This window comes from Zootoca vivipara, chromosome 4 (assembly GCF_965207765.1).
Source record: "Zootoca vivipara chromosome 4, rZooViv2.hap1.1, whole genome shotgun sequence".
Lineage (NCBI taxonomy): Eukaryota > Metazoa > Chordata > Lepidosauria > Squamata > Lacertidae > Zootoca > Zootoca vivipara.
This window is the reverse complement of record NC_142587.1, coordinates 88,538,267-88,560,663: the sequence shown is the minus strand read 5'-3', so window position 1 is coordinate 88,560,663 and position 22,397 is coordinate 88,538,267. Positions and strand designations below refer to the sequence as shown.

General features: G+C 45.0%; 1 protein-coding gene and 1 long non-coding RNA gene across 4 annotated transcripts in view; both read right to left on the bottom strand.

The window, feature by feature from the left end:
- SLC36A4 (solute carrier family 36 member 4) overlaps positions 1–11,965 on the bottom strand; it is a 96,807-nt gene extending 84,842 nt beyond the window's left edge. For 2 of the 3 annotated variants that reach the window (XM_060273884.2, XM_088668416.1), the window contains exon 1: positions 11,832–11,947. In XM_060273884.2, the coding sequence (XP_060129867.2) occupies positions 11,832–11,937 (106 nt within the window). In that variant the 5' untranslated portion in view covers positions 11,938–11,947. Of the gene's footprint in view, positions 1–11,831 lie in introns of all 3 variants that reach the window. The other variant, XM_060273883.2, reaches the window with a different exon arrangement.
- A 1,788-nt stretch (positions 11,966–13,753) lies between these two features.
- On the bottom strand, positions 13,754–16,685 carry LOC148686040 (uncharacterized). The gene is made up of 3 exons (XR_015949731.1): positions 16,587–16,685; positions 14,906–15,036; positions 13,754–13,933 (listed from the first exon to the last, which is right to left on the bottom strand). It is a non-coding gene; the product is annotated as an uncharacterized LOC148686040 (long non-coding RNA).
- Between the last annotated feature and the right edge of the window lie 5,712 nt (positions 16,686–22,397).

The window sequence follows — 22,397 nt, the reverse complement described above, 5'->3', positions numbered from 1 at the left end:
TTTCTCCTGCCGGCGGCCATTTTTTTTCTTTCCGATTTGCCCTTCTATGGGCAGCAAAAATGGCCGCCGCCGGCTTCGAAAGTCGCTTGTACGCATGTCCAGAAGTGCATAGACGGGACTTCCGGTGGCGGCGGCCATATTTGGTGCCCATAGATGGTCTGAGCGACACTGGAAGTTGCGTCGACGCACTTCCTGACATGTGTACAAGCGACTTTCGAAGCTGGCGGCGGCCATTTTTGGTGCCCATAGAAGGGCAAAGCGACACCGGAAGTTACGTCGACGCAACTTCCGGTGTCACACAGCTGCCGGTCCCGGATTCTGCAGTCCGGGACTTGGAAGGTAAGAGCTTATGGGAGATACATACCAGGGTTTCCCAAACTTGGGTCTCCAGCTGTTTTTGGACTACACCTCCCATTATCCCTGACCACTGGGTCCTGCTAGCTAGAGATGATGGGAATTGTAGTCCAACAACAGCTGGAGTGTTTGGGAAACACTGGTGTAAACCAACATCTGGAGAACACCATGTTGCCTAACCTTGCCATATTAAATTTCACTGTGCAGGTTACATTAGCTAGCTATTTCCAATTTCTATCCCGTTCCAAGTGCTCAGGATTGGAAGATTGAAATAATATAGCATACATAAGTTGTGATCACCCCATACCCTCTTCATGAAAAACACATTAGTTGAAGGTCCTATTTCAGTGCCATCTTATCTATGCCTTAATTACAGACGAATTCCGATTCAAATATAGCTTTAAGTATTTCCTCATCAGTGCGTCACAATGGCACATTCTGCTTCAGCATAACAACAGTAAGAATCAAACGCTTTAGAGTCTTACAGTTCAGTGCTTTTCCTCCCACGGCTACCAGATCTTGATTTTAAGGATTCTGGCGCCCTCAGGTGAGAAGGTGGAGCCAGGGAACAACCTGGGGGCCCATGGGGGTAGAGCTTGGGCCAATTTTAACACCTTTTCATGCCCCAATCCACTGGTTAGCAACTCTACTGGAAAACTAGGCCCCATGTCACATAATGCAAGAAAGGTATCCTCAGCCGCTGGATAGCAGCAAGAGGCAATAAGCTGCTGAGTTATAAAGCCTAATAATAATAATAATAATAATAATAATAATAATAATAATAATTTTATTTATACCCCGCCCTTCCCAGTCAAGACCAGGCTCAGGGCAGCTAACAACAAGAATATCAAAGCAAGCCTTAAAGAAACAATTCAATTAAAATGCAGATTAAATACAATGTTAAAATTCAATTTCAAAATTAGGGATCTACAAGTGCAACTTCATTTAAATATCTGTAGGATAAAGCCTTAAAGGGACCCAGGTGGCGCTGTGGGTTAAACCACAGAGTCTAGGGCAGGCATCCCCAAACTGCGGCCCTCCAGATGTTTTGGCCTACAACTCCCATGATCCCTAAGCTAACAGGACCAGTGGTCAGGGAAGATGGGAACTGTAGTCCAAAACATCTGGAGGGCCGAAGTTTGGGGATGCCTGGTCTAGAGCTTGCTGATCAGAAGGTCGGCGATTCGAATCCCTGCAACGGGGTGAGCTCCCATTGCTCGGTCCCAGCTCCTGCCAACCTAGCAGTTCAAAAGCATGTCAAAGTGCAAGTAGATAAATAGGTACCGCTACGGCGGGAAGGTAAACGGTGTTTCCGTGCACTGCTCTTGTTCGCCAGAAGCAGCTTTGTCATGCTGGCCACATGACCTGGAAGCTGTCTGCGGACAAACGCCGGCTCCCTCGGCCTATAGAGCGAGATGAGCGCCGCAACCCCAGAGTCGGACACGACTGGACCTGATGGTCAGGGGGCCCTTTACCTTTAGGATAAAGCCTTAGGGGAGGGTTACACCGGGGTCAGACTGAGTCAGTCCAAAGGCCAAGCGGAACAGCTCCGTCTTGCAGGCCCTACGAAAAGATGACACTCCTGCTAGGCCCTAGTTTCCTGAGAGAGAGCGTTCCACCAGGTCGGGGCTAGTACTGAGAAAGCCCTGGTCCTGGTCTAAATATCTTGGGGGCCTAAGTATCTTTAGGACTGCCTCTTCCAATACCAGCCGACTCAAATCTTAAAACTGGCTAGAGGCTGTGATCCTGGGGTCCCCACTTGGGTTTATAAGCAAGGGGCCTCTTCTCCACAGTGGGGAGAATGACCCCCACCCCCTGAAATGAGGTCCTCTAGGTGATTGTTATTTATCCAGACATTTCAAGAGTTTGGCAACAGAGGGGCTTGATCACTAAAAGCAGCATCACTCCTTCCTAGGAGGTTTTTAAGCAGAGGTTAGATGGCCATCTCTCATGTATGCTTTAGCTGAGATTCCTGCATTGCAGGCTGTTGGACTGGATAGGACGCTTGGGAAGTAAACAACTATCTGACTTTTAGAAGACATCTGAAGGCAGCCCTGTTTAGGAAAGTTTTTAAAGTTTGATGTTTTGCCGTGTTTTTAATATTCTGTTGGGAGCTGCCTAGAGTGGCTGGGGAAACCCAGCTAGATGGGCGGGATATAAATTAATATTATTATTATTCCAATTCTACAATTCCAAGTGAGCTTGCATTATAATGCTCCAGCTTTGTTTCACATATGCTTTATTCACTGGTGTATTTCATTGCTTATTGGTGGTTGTGCATTTCCCTGGCCACCTCTGGAGGAAGGGCCTAAACAACATTCACCGCAGGGATGGTTTCCGCGATCAGCTGTAGCCCTGGCATATCAGCTCAAGCACTCAGCACTCTGATAGGATGGTTTTGCTGGATTACATGGCATTTCTCCCAGTCGATCAGAAGTCTTGGCTACACACAAATCTGCCGTCTCTACAGCCACTTGCCTTGCATTTATTTGGACAGCCTCAGCTGTGGACCCACGAGAAATCTGCAGCCAGACCCAACTAATCCACCTGACTTCTCTCTCTCTTTCTCCAGAGAAGCCACGGACAAATCTGCCATTGTTTAGTCCTGTAGCAGCTGGGCTGTCACGAAAACAATGCATCTGAGCCACCAGTCAGGGTCCATTAAGCTAAACAACACATTGGTCTTTTCAGGCACCCATAAAAGGGCTGCTGGAGTTCTAAAACTTCCGTAGGTGAACTTAGCCACCTTCTGCCTTGGAAAACAGCACCCGAAGCACTGCTTCTGCTTGAAATGTTGCTTATCAATGGCCGCAGAGACATAGAATCACAGAGTTGGAAGGGGTTCTCGAGGGTCATCTAGTACAACCCCCTGCAAATGCCGGAATCTCAGCTAATGCATCCACGACAGATAGCCACCCAACCTCTGCTTAAACCCACAAGAAAAATCCAAAGACCCGCAGGCATAACACAAATCTGGTTCATCAGGTTTTCAACTCGTTTACTCTTGCAGCATAATGCTAGACTAGAAAGCCACACAAGGAAGTTTAGAAACAGGGACTACTCTAGAGTAGAGGGGCCATCTCCTATTTGGATCAAGGATGCAACTCAGAGGGTGGTTCTATGCGTTCATGAGTAGACAAGCCATCACTATGGCCACATCCACACTGAATATTTAAACCACGCTTCTACAATTTTATCAGTAATGGTTGTTAAGGCTGCTGTAGCTGTGGCTTTCTGGGGTCAGCAGCACTGCTAAACTACAGTTCCCAGGATCCTCTGGGGGAAGCATATATGTGGATGTCATCTGTCCTGAATTATTTATTTTGCTAATGCCGCAGAAATAGGCTTCTGATCACTTTGGTTAGAAGATGCGACCTTTCTCCTGTAGAACCGTAACTTAAAACTTCCATTCCCGTTCTTCCAAAGCCACCTGCGAAATTAGGGGACCTTATTCTCAGGTCACCTTTACTTCCAATTCTCCCTCAGCCAAAGTTGACTCTCATTTCCTTCACCTGATGGGCAAAAAGTTCTTCCCCAGCTGACAAAGATCCATTTCCCTAGCAAATGGCTAGTCATCCTTCCGGATTTCCTTTCCACAAGAGTGCAAAAAGGAGTCCCACAATAGTGAATTTTTCTTCATGTGAAATCAATATAAATGGTATCTCTATAATGCGATCCCAAATTATGGTTGCCCAATGTAAGTGACTCACTTTATCCATTAAGATGGGTAAATCTACAGCAATGATGCCAAACCTGGTACATTTCAGAGGAAATGTTTCAGGCACTGAATTTGATTTCAGGGGGTGGGAGCAAGAGAACATGTAAAAGTAATCCATTTAGGTCCTTGATGGAAATGCAGACGTAAAGAGGAGGGGAAAGTGTGTTCAGGAACAAAGGCAACATTTCTGCATCATTTAGCCTCCCCTCTCTTTTGGTCTTCAACTACAGTAATGGACTGAATCCATGTATGCAAATGAGGTGCCGCAGAGCATTGTGGGGCAGCACTTTCTGTGCTGTGCTCGCTGTGACTTGAAGGAGTGTGGGCTGAAGTTAGCCCAGGTCCACACTTTTTTCAACGGAGGCAGCTTCACTGCCGCTGCTGCCGTTTTGCTTCAGCGTCCCTGCCTGTCCTCTCCAGCTGTCCTGCTTCTAGGGGGCAGCTGCCCCCCTACCCCATGCTGGGTACGCCCATGATTGAATCAGTGTACAGTGGAACCTTGTGTTATGTACCGCCCTCCTTACAAATGCTTCGGGTTACGAGCTCCGCTAACCCGGAAGTAGGTGCCCCTTGTTGCAAACTTTGCCCCAGGTTTCAGAACAGTTTCGGGTTACAAACGGACCTCTGGAACGAATTAAGCTCGTAACCGGAGGTACCACTGTAGCTTCAAACTACATTTTTGCCTAGCAAGAGTTTCCGAAAGTCTCCACTCACCTTTCTTTATGTTGGTCACCATCAGCTCCATGCTGTTTCTTTTCCTAATCTATAGCTTTGGTTCTTTTACATATGCATTTCACTTCATTAAAGGTTTACACCAGCATCAGGACCCAACCAATCCTATTTGGCTATGAGATGAAGTCAAATCAGAATGAAGGCAATAAGTGCCACTATCACTCTGAATAGGCTTCTTGATGAGGCCATATAACATGAGGTTTTGCTGTTTGGTGAGCATAACTAAGCCAAGTCAGGGCAAGGGCAATACTCCTGCTTTCATTCTGAATTTTGGGGGCGGGGGGGGGCTCTTTCACAAGCAGTGCTTCCCATTCTGGTTTAGCCCTATTGTTATCCTCTTTGGTACAAAACCAAATGGGGTAGGAAAAACACAGGAAGACAGGGAAGAAATCTAAAATGCTGCTGCTGACCACTTATATTAGCATTTGGTGTGGAAGACTGGGGTAGAATGAACAGGAAAGAGAAAAAAGGAATTAGAGGGGGGCACAAAATAGAAATACTTTATTGTCACTGCACCACTTGTTTACAGTGAGATTCAACGAGCCCCCCCCCCCCAATCTCTAAGTCCTTGTCACTCTGTGTGCTGTCGTACGACCACCAACCCCGAACGTCAGCTGCAATGTTGCTGTCTTCAATTCAGCAGCCTCTCGGCCCATGGGTAGAAACTATTCTTTAACCTGTTGGTGCGGCTTATCATGTTTCTATATCTCCTGCCCGAGGGCAGGAGATTAAAAAGGTGCTGGCCAGGGTGTGAGTCATCCGTGAAAATGTTCCTCGCTCTTCTGAGGCAACGATCTCTCTCGTGATAACATCTAGCGGACTCAATATACGATATCCTGTGCTGTCTTCACCACCCTCGTAGGGACTCTCTGTCCATGGCTGTCAAACCAGCATACCACACCGTAATGCAGTATGAGAGAACACTCTATTGTGGACCGATAGAATGAAATCATCAGTTGGTGTCCAACCTTGTTCTTTTACAAAACCCTATGAAATCTCTGTTGGGCCTTCCTAACCACCTGGGCTGTATTGACCTTCCAAGTTAGGTCTGCACTAAGATGGACTCCCAGATATTTAAAGGAAGAGACTCTCTCCACACAGCCCCCCCCCAATATACAATGGGGCTAGCTCCCCTCTCTTCCTCCGAAAGTCCAACACCATCTCCTTTGTCTTGCCAATGTTTAGGTGTAGATTGTTCTCAGAGCACCATGTGGATACCTTTTGAACCTCCCCCCTGTACGCAGATTCGTCTCCACCTGTAATTAAACCCATTATGGTGGTGTCATCAGCAAACTTAATAATTGCAGTAGATGGGTCAGATGAAATGCAATCATACCGGTATGTATACAACGAATACAGGAATGGACTTAGCACACATCCCTGTGTGGAGTGCCAGTGCTGAGCTTCAGGGAGGTAAATGTAACAGGTCCATTCCTCACTCTTTGTATCCGATCTCTCAGAAAGTCTTTAATCCAATCAAATAAGAGACGCTAGATGAAACCTCCAGTTGGCAAGCAATAGCTGAGTCAGTAGAGCATGTGGTTCTTAATCTCAGGGGTTGTATGTTCAAGTCCCACCTTGGACAAAAAGATTCCTGCATTCCAGGGGGCTGGAATTGATGACCCTCGTGGTCCCTTCCAACTCTACAGTTCTATGATACGAAGTTGAAACATTTGCCTAACCATGCAAATTATCACAGGGTCAATGGAGACAAGGACATGCAAGCCCCATCCCATCCCTTGTGCCCCCCTCCATCCCTGCCAGGGGTCTTCCACCTGTTTATGCAATGAGCATTGTTTGCAAGAACATTGGGGTGGAGTTTACATGCACACCCTTGTCCCCAACCTTACTTGGAGACTCTGCATGTCCAGGCAAATGCCTGAACATGCTTATCCTTGCAGTCCGAGGATCCAGACCCACACCAAGATTAGACTTTATGTATCGTTTACCCAAGTGCCCCAACTGGCTCAACAAGTGAGGCAGGGCCAGAAGCAGGCTCCTTTGCTGAATCAGGCATTTGCTCAAAAACCAATACCAGAATGGTGCTTTCCAAGATTTGCAAACAGTTCTAAAAGTACATGCCCAGAAGAAACTGGACGGTGCTCTTGCAAACAGATTCTGAATGAAGCACCTACCAGTGCAGAGAACAAAAAGCCATTTATTTGACAAAATAAGCATCAATAAGAGCCAGCTATTAATGAATAGTACAGTGTTATATGTTAGCTAATTTATAAAATGATGCATAAAATTATTGTATTTTCCTTTGCAGACCAGACTGAGCTCAAGTCAGCCTATCAGCAGTACCTGAGTATCCCATTTCCTTTTATTTCAAACCATGTGTGCAAAGGTAGCATTTCACTGCAGGGCTTATGAGCACCAGTCATCTGATTGGCGCTTTGAGCAAGCCCAATTTGGACAGCGATCAGCTGTATTATATCGGTACCAGCTGCTATTAAGTGTATAATCGATTATTTTATTCTTCTGTTAGAAGCCGCCCAGAGTGGCTGGGGAAACCCAGCCAGATGGGCGGGGTATAAATAATAAATTATTATTATCAATCAGCTGCTTGGCACCCACAGCAAGCCTCATTTGTCAGTGAACAATTGAGAGCAATCGAGAGTACACTTTTAAGGCTTCTATATCCATCCTTTACAGAAGTGTTTTTACCTGCCCTGCACATATGATGCCAGCTGTGGGACAGGTTTGAGGAAAAACAGCCTCCCAGCACGAGGCATAATTTGGCCCGTGAGCAAGGGGTTCCCTACAACTGATTAAAATGATTAAGTCCATCATACAATTTGTCTAGCAAGTAATTCTTAGTGCAAAGGTGGAAAGCAATCTGTGCAAGAAAAATAATTATCAAACAAGCACAGTAAGACTAGACACCATGCCAAGTATACCAGTAATAAAATATGCAGTCCTGGAAAAGATTATTAATTGTAATGTACTAGCTCTGTGCGGAAAAACCCACATATTAGTAACAATGCACTTTTTATGGCCTAAGCCCAACCCACTGAATGACTTAAGCCAGGCTTCCTTTGCTATCTCAGTGATACACAATTAAGTATTTGTCTCTCAATTTTGTAATCACATGCACGTTGCAGTATCTGCAAATCGATTTAAATCACTAGTCAGTAAGACATGATGTAAATCAGGCATCCCCAAACTCCAGATGTTTTGGCCTACAACTCCCATGATCCCTAGCTAGCAGAACCAATGGTCAGGGAAGATGGGAATTGTAGTCCAAAACATCTGGAGGGCCGAAGTTTGGGGATGCCTGATGTAAATCGTTTTTTTACAAAAAGACTCATTCTTGCTGGTATAATCTTAATATTTACAAACAGATGAAGATTTCATTTTTGGAATAATAAATTTTCAGAGTACTGTAGTTTTTTATGCTTTGATGGTGTTTCCTGCTTGGCAGGGGGTTGGACTGGATGGCCCTTGTGGTCTCTTCCAACTCTATGATTCTATGATTTTACAGTTATATCAAAAATTACTGATTTGGTTATACTATTAAAAATACAAAGACAGGTAATTATGAAATTATTGTTTATATTTGAACAACTTTTCTGCTGTACTTTATTAGAAGGAAAACAACAACCATTTCCTTAACAATTTAAACAATTTATTTATCTAAAACAATAGCATTATAGCATATGTATCCATGTTTGTTAACTGATGTGGTTAAACGATCTTTTTTAAAAAAAACAACTCAGACTGAGTTTTAGCACACATGAAAAACTTAAAACAAATCCTTATTTCCTGATGAACAGCCTTTGGACTATAATGTAACTTAAATAGAAAACTATCTTTAGAATTATTTTTCCTCCAAAAGCATTTTATTTTAAAAATCCGATTTAAATAAAAAAAAATCCATTTTTTTTTATTTTTTTGAAAAAATCATTGATATTTATCCACCCAGATTTTTAACTTGGCCAGTCAGAAGATGGATAAATGCTATGTCTGAAAGAGCAATTCATCATACATGAATTGGGAATGGGACTATGATTATAACAGCAACCCATGTTGCTCAGGTCTACAGAGCACCAGATTAAATTATATTAGGGAAGGCCAAGGAACAAGGTTTGTAGTTAAACTCAGTCAGTGGCTAAGACAAATATGTAAAGCCTTTCAGAAATGTGGAAGATTCATATAAAGCTTCTGGATGAACAAGTCAACCAGACCAGTTTCAGAAATGGAGAGAAGCAGTACTATTTTTCTAGAAAAAAGTGCTGGAACTCACCATGAACTTCTCCCTTGTTCTCTTAGAAAGGCAATGGCACCCACCTAAGACAGGGTATCCCAAACTAAGGCCCGGGGGCCGGATGCGGCGCAATCACCTTTTCAATCCGGCCCACGGACGGTCCGGGAATCAGCATGTTTTTACATGAGTAGAATTGTCCTTTTATTTAAAATGCATCTCTGGGTTGTTTGTGGGGCCTGCCTGGTGTTTTTATATGAGTAGAATGTGTCCTTTTATTTAAAATGCATCTCTGGGTTATTTGTGGGGCATAGGAATTCGTTCATTTTTTTCCCTTCAAAATATAGTCCGGCCCCCCACAAGGTCTGAGGGACAGTGGTGAAACAGTGCTGAAAAAGTTTGGTGACCCCTGACCTAAGAGGTGCCAGAGTTGAGCTCCAATGAGCTCCATCTGGCGGGGGGGGGGGGACCCTGGATAGAAGAATGTTCAGTTGTCGAACTAAGTAACCCAACTGTTCATTTGGAAGACTGATCATGTACCAGTTATGCTTAGCCCGTTCAGCTTGGTCATGTGACCTGGCAACCCAAGACAAGTTAAGCCAGCAAAAAGGGTGGCATAAAACAGACCCTATTTAAAATTTTCATTTTCTCTCTGCCAGGATTAGGTTAGCTCTAAGCCAGCAGTAGGTCCGCTGCTGAACCAAGTTTGAATCTGATGTACGGTAATTTTAAGCCAGTTTGCTTCATGCCACCTTTTTCTGTGTATAGGATTGCTCCCTCAGATTGTGTTTTTAATTATTAATGCTACTTTAATTAAGATCTGTGAAAAGGCTTACAATGTCAAGGTGGAAAAGAAGGATGCAAATATTTTGAATTCAGAATTCAATCCGACACTCTCTTAGTTGGAAGCCAGTTGGAACATACTGTATATAGAATTTCTTGCACGCAAAACAAGCATAGGAGAAGCTTGCTGTTAATAAATCAAGAGCAGTTGGGCTTATCTTTGGGGGAGAAACTGCTTTAAGGGGTTTTACAATCAAGCAGTGGATAAATTTCATGAAATAAATAAATAGTTTATTGTCTCGGCTCAGTGGCTCAGTGCAGGTTGTTTGATGCAGCCACAGTAAAAGCCAAGGGTAGATTTCCATTACCCAACTCCCTCTTGCACAATGCTGAGTGATCAGGTCCAAGGCGGAATAGTCTTAATTGCATCTCAGTACTATTTCCAAAATAAACCTTGTGGCTGTTACATCTATTGTATCGATCACAGGGCAGCAGTTTTAGCTATGGTGTTCACACACACACACACACACACACACACACACACACACACCTACCTTAACACATTGGAAAGACAGAATTCCATTGAAATTTGGGTTGATTAAGGCAAGTTGCTCAGATGGCAAAGCCACACCATGTGAAACAGGGGCAGGATGTGTGTTAGAGCTGGTGCAGCATAACACACACAGACATGGCAAGATCCATCAACACTCGCTGTCTCCTTCCTCGCACCACATTTAAGATGATTCCGAGAGTTACAGCATGCAGAATCAGAGTTGGAAGTGCCCTCAAAAGGTTATGCAGTCCAAGCGCTGACAATGCAAAAGTAGTATACACGCAAAGCAGAACCGTCGCATCCAAATAAAAACATGCACATCCCTTTCAGGTGGCCTCGCTTCTCTGCTTCAAATCACCACTCATGTACAACTTTGTCTGAATCCACCGACCCACTGGATTGCCATATGCCCCAAATTAAAATACAAAGAGACCACTTGCACCCCCACCACCATCCACTCATTGTGAAAAGGGAAATAAATAAATATTCGCCACAAATATTAAAAACTCAGCTACACAATTCTTGAAGAGTGGGCCATTTGGAAACCTGCATGCATTTTAAGTGGGGTCAGTATAACAATTACAGTAACTAGTTAAATGCGTTGGTTCCTTTAAGACAGGATTACTGCAATGCGCTGTTTGTGGGGCTTCTCTAAGAAGCTGCAGTTAGTGCAGAATGCTGCAGCACAATTGCCAACAGGAGTGATGCCTTGTCAGCCTACATGCGCCTACTCAACCGCTTCAATCGGTGGAACCAGCCAACATCACACCTGTTACTGCATTTGCAATAACTCCAATCACTTAGCGCAGCAGTGCCTGCACTTTGGAACTCCCTGCCTATTGAAATCAAACAGGCACCTTCACCGCTCTGTTTTTTTGGCGCTCGCTAGAAACATTCTTGTTCAGGCAAAGCTACCCAGGTGTTTGGAAATTTGAGGTCCCTCATTTCAACTTTTTGCACGTTTAAAAGGAGCTGCCTTTACAGTTTTGTCTTTTGTAAACCGCCCTTGAGGGTTTTGCAAACCGCCTTGAGGGTTTTGTTTTGTTTTTCACAATCAAGAGGAGTATAAATCTTATTAAATGAAATAAATACAATAAAAATACGGTTCCCCATCCCCTCTTTTTAAAAAAACACACTGCAACCCCCCTGCAAGAGTTAAAAGCAAAGGCGGATTTTGCTAACTCCAGCTCAACTGCACACTCCCGAGGCTGCAGCGCCAGCCCAGGCTAAGCTGGGGAAGGGGCTCGGTTCAAACCTGCATCCCCCACACCCCTCCAAACAGGATGGTCTCTCCCGAGTCCTCTGATACATCAAACGCGAAAGGGGCAAACCATAACGGGCGGAGAGGGGTGATATTAAAAAAATGGAGATAAAAACACTCCCCCCCCCTCTCCGTACTCCCAACACTTCTCCCCATTAACGATCAGAGTTACTTCCCCAACCACCCATTCAATCCCCTCCGCCACCCGGCAAACAAAGGTACGTACCTAATTCTTCCCTTGCCGCCGTCTCCATCTCTGCCCGCTCTATGGTTCGCTCCACGACTCCTTCCGCCAATGTGGAGACCCAGCGCCGCAAGCTGCGGCTGCGCATGCGTTTACAAGCCGGTTCAGGTTTCCCCTCCTCCCCACCCTCCCGCTGGGAACGGCTTACCATAGAGGCGCATGGGGGCTAGAGAGGGCACAGGAGAGACAGTCATCTCTCTGTGTAACTTGCATGGTGCGGAGGGAGGAAAATTCCAAAGCCAGCGAGGCTCTTTGAAGTAAACCCTAGAACAGGCATCCCCAAACTGCGGCCCTCCAGATGTTTTGGCCTACAACTCCCATGATCCCTAGCTAACAGGACCAGTGGTCAGAGATGATGGGAATTGTAGTCCAAAACATCTGGAGGGCCGAAGTTTGGGGATGCCTGCCCTAGAAGGTCCTTTTCTTTTTATTGGCTGTTGTGGCCCAAGACAGCTGTTTTCTCTCTCACATCCAACTCCAAATCTCAGGGATACTATGTGCCACAGTGATTCCCTAGTGTCTGCAGGGAGGTGCAGCTGCCCCCCAAATCAATAAAAATCAATAAAAATACAGAGCAAACCGAGGTTCTTCCCCCCCCCCAAATCCCGCCCCCCAAGGAAGTGGAGAACCAAAAGAAATGAGAAATGAGGGCACAGATTTGCAAAAATTATGTAACTGCTAATTTATATGTCTTGATGCAAATGTAGAAACAATGAATGAAAGAGCTGCTGTCAGTCAGATGCTTGGCTGCTGACTCACAGCCTTTCTCCCAAGCCAGGAAAGTAGAAACTATTTGAACTGGCTTTGTTCCACATTCTAAAGATAACCTATGACCCTAAGGCCTTTATCTTTTAAGTCATTGGAATGAATGTACTATTGCTGCTGCTGCTTATTTTATGTACTTTCCATTGTTGCTGTAACTTTCTTGTTTTCTCCTGTTTCCTCATCAAAATGGAAATTTACACTCTACTTGTTTTCTTTTTTGATTTGTAGACAGGTGTTTTAATGCTGAAAGGGAGCAGTTAAATGAACGGGAATTGGTTTTGGAGTCAGGATTTGGAGTGGGAAATTATTTGGTGAGAAATTAATTGGAAGCAACTGACATGGGTGATCATGGGATGGGTTGCAAACTAATTTGAAGAGTTTATTTGGAGGTGAAAATAATTGGCTTCTGTGAAAATTAAATTCTAGTCATTGTTTCTAAATGGACATTTATACTGTTAGGATTGGAAGGTGAGTCTGGATGTCATCTTTGGGGTCTTAGTCAAGCGTGCGGTTTTATATCTGTAAGATGGAATTCTGTAGGAACACAGGCTACTAAAGTGGTCAAAATCAGTGTCTTTGGTAAGTTGAAGGCTCTAGCCCAGTCTGTTAAGTATCTCTTTGCATGACCAAAGAGTAGTGGCTGGTTGCCATGGAAACTAACTGGAGATTTTTTTCCAGAAGGGGGTAATATCACTGGTGAGTGCAAGAGAACAAGAGGCTTGGACCAGTGTCTGCTGAAGCTGGGAAGTCACATAGACCTGACTTGGAATCATAGGGTTGGAACAGATCACGAGAGTCATTTTCTAGTCCAACCCTCTGTAATGCATGAATCTTTTACCCAGCAAGAGGCTCAAACCCACGACCCTGAGATTAAGAGTCTCATGCTCCACCAACCAAGCTATCCCAGAGTACTTGCTCCTGTTCTCACAGTAACTAACCAGATGCCCCTGGGAAGCCTGAAAGAACTGGTGCCTATGTTTGATTCTCTTCCCCCTTCCTTTCCCTCTCCATCCATTTCCCCTTTTGCGTCATGTCTTATTATTGTAAGGTTGTGGGCAGGAACTGTCTGGTTTTAAGCAAGCCTCTTTGCAAGTCTTTTCAGCTGGAGTAAAACAAAATGCTTGAAATAAATAAGTTGTCTCCCTCTTTTTATTTGTAGAAGTTGCCTCCTCCGTCCCCCTTCTGGAGCTCCAGCTTTTTGTGAAATGGGTCTGTTGACTCCATGCCCCATCTTCTAGAAGTTTCTGGTATTTTAGAGGGTTCACGGTCTCTGCATTCAAAGTAACCGTATGCAAGAGTTTCTTCACCCACCATCATTCCTGAAAAACAACATTACCCAGTAATTAGAATGCTACAGCAAAGGCTATTAAAACCTGACACACTAACGAATCCGTTCACCCCACAGCTTTAATTCTCCCTGGTCTGTGGTCCTTGCTCACAAATGCCAGTTACATAAAGCGGTGTGTTGGCAACCCACATAAGCAGAATAAAAAAGATACACTGACATCTATTGTCTTGCTGGTGGAATATTAATTGGCTTCCGATGCATGCAATGAACCACCTCTTCTGCTTCCGCCTCCTTTTTTCAAAAACAACAACAACAAACTCTTATTTTCATAAAAGCCTCTCGCGTTAATGATGGGGATAATCCATATATTGTCATGAGTTTTGCCTTGTATTTTGCAGAATCGTAAATAGTAATTAGGGTATGTCTAACACTTGAAACTAGACTCAACTCTGGACTATTAAAAAGAACTGCGTGGGAAAAGATGAATCACGCTTCTTTATTTTTTGTATTATAGAGCAGGGATGAGGACCCTCATGGCGGGGCTGAATGTGGGCCTTCCTATCTAGGAACTCTTTCCTCTCACCAGCCCTACTTCATGCCCTCCTTGAATGTCTTTGCCCGACTGGCATAGGTGCTTGAACTCAATGCCTCTTGCTTGCTAGTAGAAAGCTACTTCAACAAAGGTGAAGCTTCCCTCCGTTGCTCCGCCGACTTTTGCCTTTGGCTCCGCCCACCTCAGGTCTGTGGCCCTAGGAAGTTGACTCAGAGGGGAACGTGGCCCCTGGGCTGGAAGAAGGTTGTCACCATCCCTGTTACATAGAAGCAGAACATGCTTGCGTCACTAGAGTCATGAAGTCTCGGTAGAACTCTATACATAAAAGAGACAGATCACATACCACTTTTAACAACTAGTGCTTCCTTGAAAGATTCCTGGGAATCATAGGCGTACCAAGGGGGTCAGGCGGGGCAGCTCCCCCCCCCCCGAAGCAAAAAATTAACATACTTTACAGACCATAACCAGCACTTTTCCCCTCCAAAAACTGAAGTGGAAAAGGGCAAACGGGAGACGTGCTTTGCTTTAGCGAGAGCCGCTTGGTCTCCGCTTGCTGGGGGCGGGGCGAGGTGGGAACACAGCTGTAACAAAAACACATCAAATAAATAAAGCAAAGTGGCTACCGGTAGTTAAGCAGTTAAGACAATGGAGCAGATATCGCCTTTCAGGCAAGATTTGATAGCTCACCACTTCACCCTATTGTTCTTCAGTGGGAGTTGTTAATGAGCATTCAGGGATTGCATTAAGAGTTCTATTGGCGATTTAATGAGGGTGCAGAGGATTCAATTTGACTGAGGTGGCTCTGCAAGGCTAAAAGGAAGTGAATAAGAAAGGGGGGGCTGTAGCTTTGATAGACACAGTGATGTTTATAAAAAGCAGTGGTGTTCCAGTCTGCCCCTCCTCCTGCATCTGTATACTAATCAAGCAGAGAGAAAGCTGCTTACAAGCCTCCTGTACAGGCATACCGGTATCTTCCTCTTGCTGCAGAGTTCCAGCATCACAGCGTCACCCAGAGGCACCCACAAATGTGAGTTATCCCTCTCTCTATTTCTTCCATCCTTAATAAAATACTGGGGGGGGGGCAGCAAGTAAGCCCCACATAGAAAGCCCATCAACATGGGGGGATGACTCTTTCAAATACGGTATTTACCAGTAATTGGGGGGGGGCACCTAGACCTCTAGAAGTTGGCTGCTATGCCTAGGACAATTCAAGAAAGCAGATTGATGCATATGCTATGGTAATATATCAATAGAATCATAGAATTGTAGTCGGAAGGGACCACAAGGATCATCTAGTCCAAACCCCTGCAATGCAGGAATTTTTCCCAAGGTGGGGCTTGAACCCACAACATGGTTGAAATATTATGCTGATATGCAGCAACGCCTCGGAGCCATCGTGACTGCGGCCGCGACTTGCCTCGCCCTCGCCCACCCTGCCACCCCCTCTCGCCTGCCCGACCCTCCCGTCCTCTCCAGCCAAGCAGGGTAGCCACCGCCAGCCCCAGAAGCACAAGGTGGCCGCTGCCGCCGCCACTGCCACTGCCGCGATGTCATCGGGCCCACTGGCCCTGTAGCCCCGCCCACGTTCCCACTTCATGGCCCCTCCCCTCCCGTGCCTTGGCCCCGCCCCTGAACGACCATGGCTTCCCCCCCCCAGTTTTGACCCTGGATACGCCCCTGCTGGGAATTGTAGTTTATTGAGGGTACCGAGGGCCTTTTCTGTGGTGACTCCCAAAGTGCAGAATGCTCTCCCTAGAGAGGCTCGCCTGATGCCGTCACTTACGTGGCTTTAGGTGCCAGCCAAAAATGTTCCTCTTTACCCAAGCCTATGGCTATTAAATAATCTATGGCTTGTGAAAGTAGGAGTGAGTAAACTGTTATGATGACTACATTATTATTAGGTTGTCCGTCAATATGTTTTTTATTATGTTTTTATCATCGATGTTCTGCAGTGTGCTTTTAATGTTGCACACTGCCCTGGGATCTTCTGATAAAGGGCGGTATATCAATTGCAATTATTATTATTATTATTATTATTATTATTAGGCCCTATTTCCCTCAGAGAACTGCAGTTCTCACAGTACGTAGTTTAATTACCAACCCCCCTTCTCAAGGAACTCAGGGAACATACCTCAATACTATATGATATCTACATGTGACTCATTCCCGTTTTTTCTGTCTGGCCTTGTCTCTTCTTCCCTTCTCCATCCTCTCACATGACTAGAAAAAGGATCTGCACAACAGCAGGTCCATTGACTTTAGTCCACAAGTTTGTATGGAGCATTGTTTGATCTTTGCAAATATGGCAGTCCCCCAAGAGTCAAGACTGTTGAAGTAATTTGCCTCCCGCTGATCCAAATTGTTTGCCACTCAACCAGGATGCGGAACTCTCCTGGCACAGCCGGAGTCCATTGTCTTCCTTAGCCTGACCTGCTTAAAAGATCACTGTGTTTTTACTCTCCTTCCTCCCTAAAAAGAATGTGTATAGAGTTTTAAACTGGTTCAGCTAAATCCAGGTCACATGCCCAGGTGCTTTCAATGGACTGTATTGTTACAGATTTAGAGGTGCTAGAATTTAATTAAGGTTTGAGGTGTCAACGCTAATTTCCTTGGAGGTGATAGTTACTCATGTGTGTATTATGCCAGACCTAATAATGTTGTATTCTTCAACATCAACTTTGTTGGACTGGTCATGTTGTGCGGACGCCTGATGATCGTCTCCCAAAGCAGCTACTCTATTCCAAACTTTAAAATGGGAAGCGTAATGCTGGTGGTCAACAAAAGAGGTTTAAAGACTGTCTCAAGGCAAAATTTTAAAAATGTAGTATAAACACCAACAACTGGGGAACACTTGCCTGCGAGCGCTCCAGTTGGAGAACAGCCTTTATCAAAGGTGTCATGGGCTTTGAAGGCACTTGAACTCAGGACAAAAGGGAGAAACGTGCTAAGAGGAAGGCACGCTTGACAAATCCACACCGTGATCAACTCCCGCCTGGAAACCAATGTTCCCACTGTGGAAGGACGTGTGGATCCAGAATTGGCCTCCACAGTCACTTACGGACTATGAAAGTCAATTTTACTCTGCTACGAGTGATCGCCAAAGAAGATTTAAGCTGTGTGCTAAGCCTTGTTACTCTTTTAATTGAGCCAAGTGTTAACGCTAACAAACTCAGGTAATTTCCTTTTGAGGTGATTTGCAGATCTGTGGGTTTCCTGCCTCCCCCCCAAAAAAACTGTGGGTTTGGTTTAAAAGACAATGTCATTGTTTTAGGGGAATTTAGGGTTTAGATTAGAAATGACACTCAGGAGTTAAGGAACAAAGTTACTCAGCAGTGGGTTAGAGACAGAGTAAAAAAAGCAGAATGCTGATGTCTGTTTTGAATCCAATGCTTTGGCTATGGGAGAAGCCAGAGCTTCTTGGAATATAATGGTAGAAATCTCTCCATGGTAGACTTATCTGTTAATAAACCAAATACATCACAGTCTTCGCTGCCCCTCACTAACGGTATCTAAAAGGAAACACAAACCCTGGGTTAAAGTGCACCTGTTACCCCTGGTATCTCACACCACTTGGAGATTTGGGTGTGAGCCATTGTGGTGTAGTGGTTAAGAGCGGTAGACTCGTAATCTGGTGAACCGGGTTCGCGTCTCCGCTCCTCCACGTGCAGCTGCTGGGTGACCTTGGGCTAGTCCAACTTCTCTGAAGTCTCTCAGCCCCACTCACCTCACAGAGTGTTTGTTGTGGGGGAGGAAGGGAAAAGGAGATTGTTAGCCGCTTTGAGACTCCTTAGGGTAGTGATAAAGCAGGATATCAAATCCAAACTCTTCTACTTCTTCTTCTTGCATGTAATAGTATGAAATCGCCAGAGTCACTTGCTGTGTTACAAAACATCTGCAGGGAAGGCATTTTCCCTGGGGAGGGGAGAAAACTTTGAACCTTTACATAAATAGTCACATCGTGTGTAGCAAGCATCTGGTGGTCAATGTGTGAAACAGGACGCAATATTTTATTTTATTTTGTAGATTATGCTTTATTTGAGTTTTTTTTTAAGAATAAAAGCATAAAACCCAGTAAAACAGTGTTATGCAAATAGATACCAATTTAGTAATACTGCAGCAGGGTACAATCTTATGGGTCAAGGAAAGCCTGGGATAAAAAATATGTCTTTATAGCAGGGACACAAAGAGAAAAGCAATCATTTTCCATTCGCAGAACTCATTCACAAAAAAATCATCCTTCATTCACAAAAAACCTGCACTATCTCCCCCCGCCGCCTTGTGCTTTCTGCATGATAAGACAGAAATTTAAGCAGCAGTTCTTTGGGAAAGCATCCCTTTTTGAAATCAAAAGTTTCTAACAATATATTTAAATGCAGTCATTGAGCGACTTCACTCAGCAATAACCCATCGCTAATGAGCTCTTAGGGACACGGGTGGCACTGTGGTCTAAACCACTGAGCCTAGGGCTTGCCGATCAGAAGGTCGGCAGTTCAAATCCCCGTGACGGGGTGAGCTCCCGTTATTCGGTCCCAGCTCCTGCCCACCTAGCAGTTCTAAAGCTCGCCAAAGCGCAAGTAGATAAATAGGAACCGCTCCGGTGGGAAGGTAAACGGCGTTTCCATCCGCTGCTCTGGTTCGCAGACCCGGAAGCTGTCTACAGACAAACGCCGGCCTCCTCGACCTATAGAGCGAGATGAGCGTGCAACCCCAGAGTCGGCCCCAGAGTTGGAGCTAATGGTCAGGGGTCCCCTTACCTTTACCTTTTAATGAGCTCCCACCAGAACAGACATCATGACATCTTAGCTGTGTTGCCCAAGAAATTAATGCAAGGCGCGCCATATGCACCAAATGAAAACAATCAACCATTATTTATTTATTTAATGAAGACTCTAGTTCCCGTCATGGTTGCCAATCTGCTGTTGTTGCCGACAGCATTTTGAGATACTTTCAGCTGGCTCCTGGAGTAGTAGCAGCCAGGACCAATATTCAACTCTCTTGCTGGTTTAATTTAAGCTCACTTTGACTTCCAGCAAACAATCTAGGTGCTCCAGATAAGGCACATGGCATTCCTTGGCAACTGCCTAATGGTTTCTTCACTCTGCACTCCTCTGCAATTTTAAGGATTCTTAGAAATATTTGGATTCATCTTTGTTTCTCAGAAAACTTATACCCCAGCCTTCCAACGCAGTTGGAACTGTTTGCAGCAGTTAAAAACGGAGCCACCCCAAAGAGATAAATTGGCAGTATAAGAACAGAACTAGATTTGGCAGAGGTTAAAATGAGAGTCCAAAACATTTTTTAAAAAAATCTTCTATCCAAAAAGTTTCAACCACTTGTTAAAAAAAAAAAAACGCAGCAAGAGTCAATAGCACAAATGTTGCAAAGGTGGAGCACAAAAATTTTAAGCAAAATCTGAGGTGTATTAGGTAATTGTTTTGTTTTGTTTTTAATGTGGTGATCTGTCATGAAACAACCCCACTGAAGAAGATAACAGTGGTTACTCCGACCTCGTTTTTGGTTGCAAAGTTCAAGCTTCAGGGCCCTCGAAATGTTGGTCTTCCACTGACCCTCCTCTCCATCCTCTGAATCTGAACTGCTCTCTGCTCCAGCCTCTTCCTGCTCACTAAACCCTGTTGCCTCTTCAGCTTCTGATGCCTCCACCTCTGTGTCGTCTCCCTCTTCTTCTCATTACACACCATCGTCCCACCACCAATCCCTTGGCTCTGAGCTTTCTTCCCCTGCGGGTTCCCCAACTGCATCCAACCCGTCTGTGACCTCTGGCGGCAGTAGGTGCACCCATCTAACCTAGCGTTTCTTCTGCTCTCGACAGTGCAATCTCTCGCCTCTGCAGCTGGGAGAGCATTGCAGCAACAGCATAGCTGCCAAGTCTCCCGTATTCCCCGGGAAACCCCCGTTTTTCCGGCTGTCCCCAGCCGAAAAAACGAATTTTTTTGTTTTCCCCCAGTTTATTCTGGCGCGATGGCCATTTTGGAAGTGGGCGGAGCATGCTCAGAAGCGACTTTTGATGCTGCTTTGCCCAGTTCCAAAATGGCTGCAGCGTGACTTCTGGTGCGGCGGCCATTTTGGAACAGGGCAGAGCAGCATCAAAAGTAGCTTCTGAGCATGCTCCGCCCAGTTCCAAAATGGCGGCAGCGCTACTTCCGGCATAGCTGCCAAGTTATCCCTTATTTTAAGGGATTTTCCCTAATGCTGAATAGGCTTCCTCGCGAGAAAAGGGAAAACTTGGCAGCTATGACTTCCGGTCTTCTACTTCCGGTCCAGTCCCTTATTTCTCAGGCCGGAACTTGGCAGCTATGCAACAGTGTTCTACCTTACATGACAGGACTGCTTGAAATTAACTTCCCCACCTCCTGTGCATGTTGTAGATGTTGCAGGATGAAGGAAAGGAGGGAGGGAGGGAGAGAGAGAGCAGTTCTTACAGCACAGGAAAAACTGGACATGATATTTAAAAGTTTTAAATGGTTGCCATGATGGGGGAGCACAATGATTCCTGGGCCAAAAACCTGAACTTACTCAGTCAGTAGACCATGGGTAGGCAAACTAAGGCCCGGGGGCTGGATCCAGCCCAATCACCTTCTAAATCCAGCGTGCAGACGGTCCGGGAATCAGTGTGTTTTTACATGAGTAGAATGTGTCCTTTTATTTAAACTGCATCTCTGGGTTATTTGTGGGGCCTGCCTGGTATTTTTTTATGAGTAGAATGTGTGCTTTTATTTAAAATGCTTCTCTGAGTTATTTGTGGGGCATAGGAATTCATTCATATATTTTAAAAAATATATACTCCGGCCCCCCACAAGGTCTGAGGGACAGTGGACCGACCCCCTGCTGAAAAAGTTTGCTGACCCCTGTAGAGCATGAGACTCTTAATCCCAGGATCATAGGTTTGAGCCCTACGTTGGGTGAAAGATTCTCGTATCACAGGGGGTTGGACTAGATGACTCTTGTAGCCCCTTCCAGCTCTATAATTCTATGATTCTATTTCCCATCACCCTGTTCTGAAAAGTGCAGCTACTGTACTTTGGGTGGGCCTTTCTACAAAAGATCTCTTGGAGAAAACATTCAGCTGTGCTGCTTGCATCCTAACGCCACCCTTCAAGGTGAAAAACGGTGACTCAGAAGTGGACCAGCCATTTTCTTCTCAAAGCAGCTGTAATTCAAAGTGGGAAAATAATCAATTCTAATTTTCTCCCAATTACGAGTTAGGCACAAACAATTTTGGAGTAATTGTGTTAGAAGTGTCAAGTGGGGAGGAGGTGAAGTCCTAGGGGTGGCGTTCCTTTTCAGCCTGGCCAATTCACTTGCATTCCATACCAGGCCTTGAAAGACCTGTATTTAACATTCAGTTTTGTGCACGACTCAAAGTTATTAGGGATTATTCATGCAAATGTACAGCTTGTTGTGACGTGGGGTTTGTGATTTCAGCTCTCTTGACAAAACATGCTGGAGACAGTTCTCTAGTAACAGCTCTTTATTTAAGTGAACAAGACTGACTGTGAGGGCAGGAAGGCTACATTTATAGGGACAGGGAACTAGCTAGAAGGGGATACATTTTGGAGGGAACAATATCAGGCAATCACCGTGCTGCCTTTTGGAGGGAACCAATAAGACAGAGGATCCAAATACAGCAGCTTAAATGAACCAATAGTAGCTGTACCCTCTGGAACCCAAAGGCAGTTACTTTATCCTAATGCAAATACAGACAATAATAATACAGAGATAAAATCCTTTGACTCAATACACAACACCCCTCCCCCCCTAGTGAGCACAGCAGACGTAATCCCTCAGGTACTGTGGGGTCCTACAACTTCTACTTGATCTCCTGACAACAGGTGTTGCAGGTTCTGGATTGGGTGTTACCTGTGGTGGAGGGGCTGCTATAGGGGTTTCGTCAGGAACAGATGGAGTCCCAGACATCTCAGGG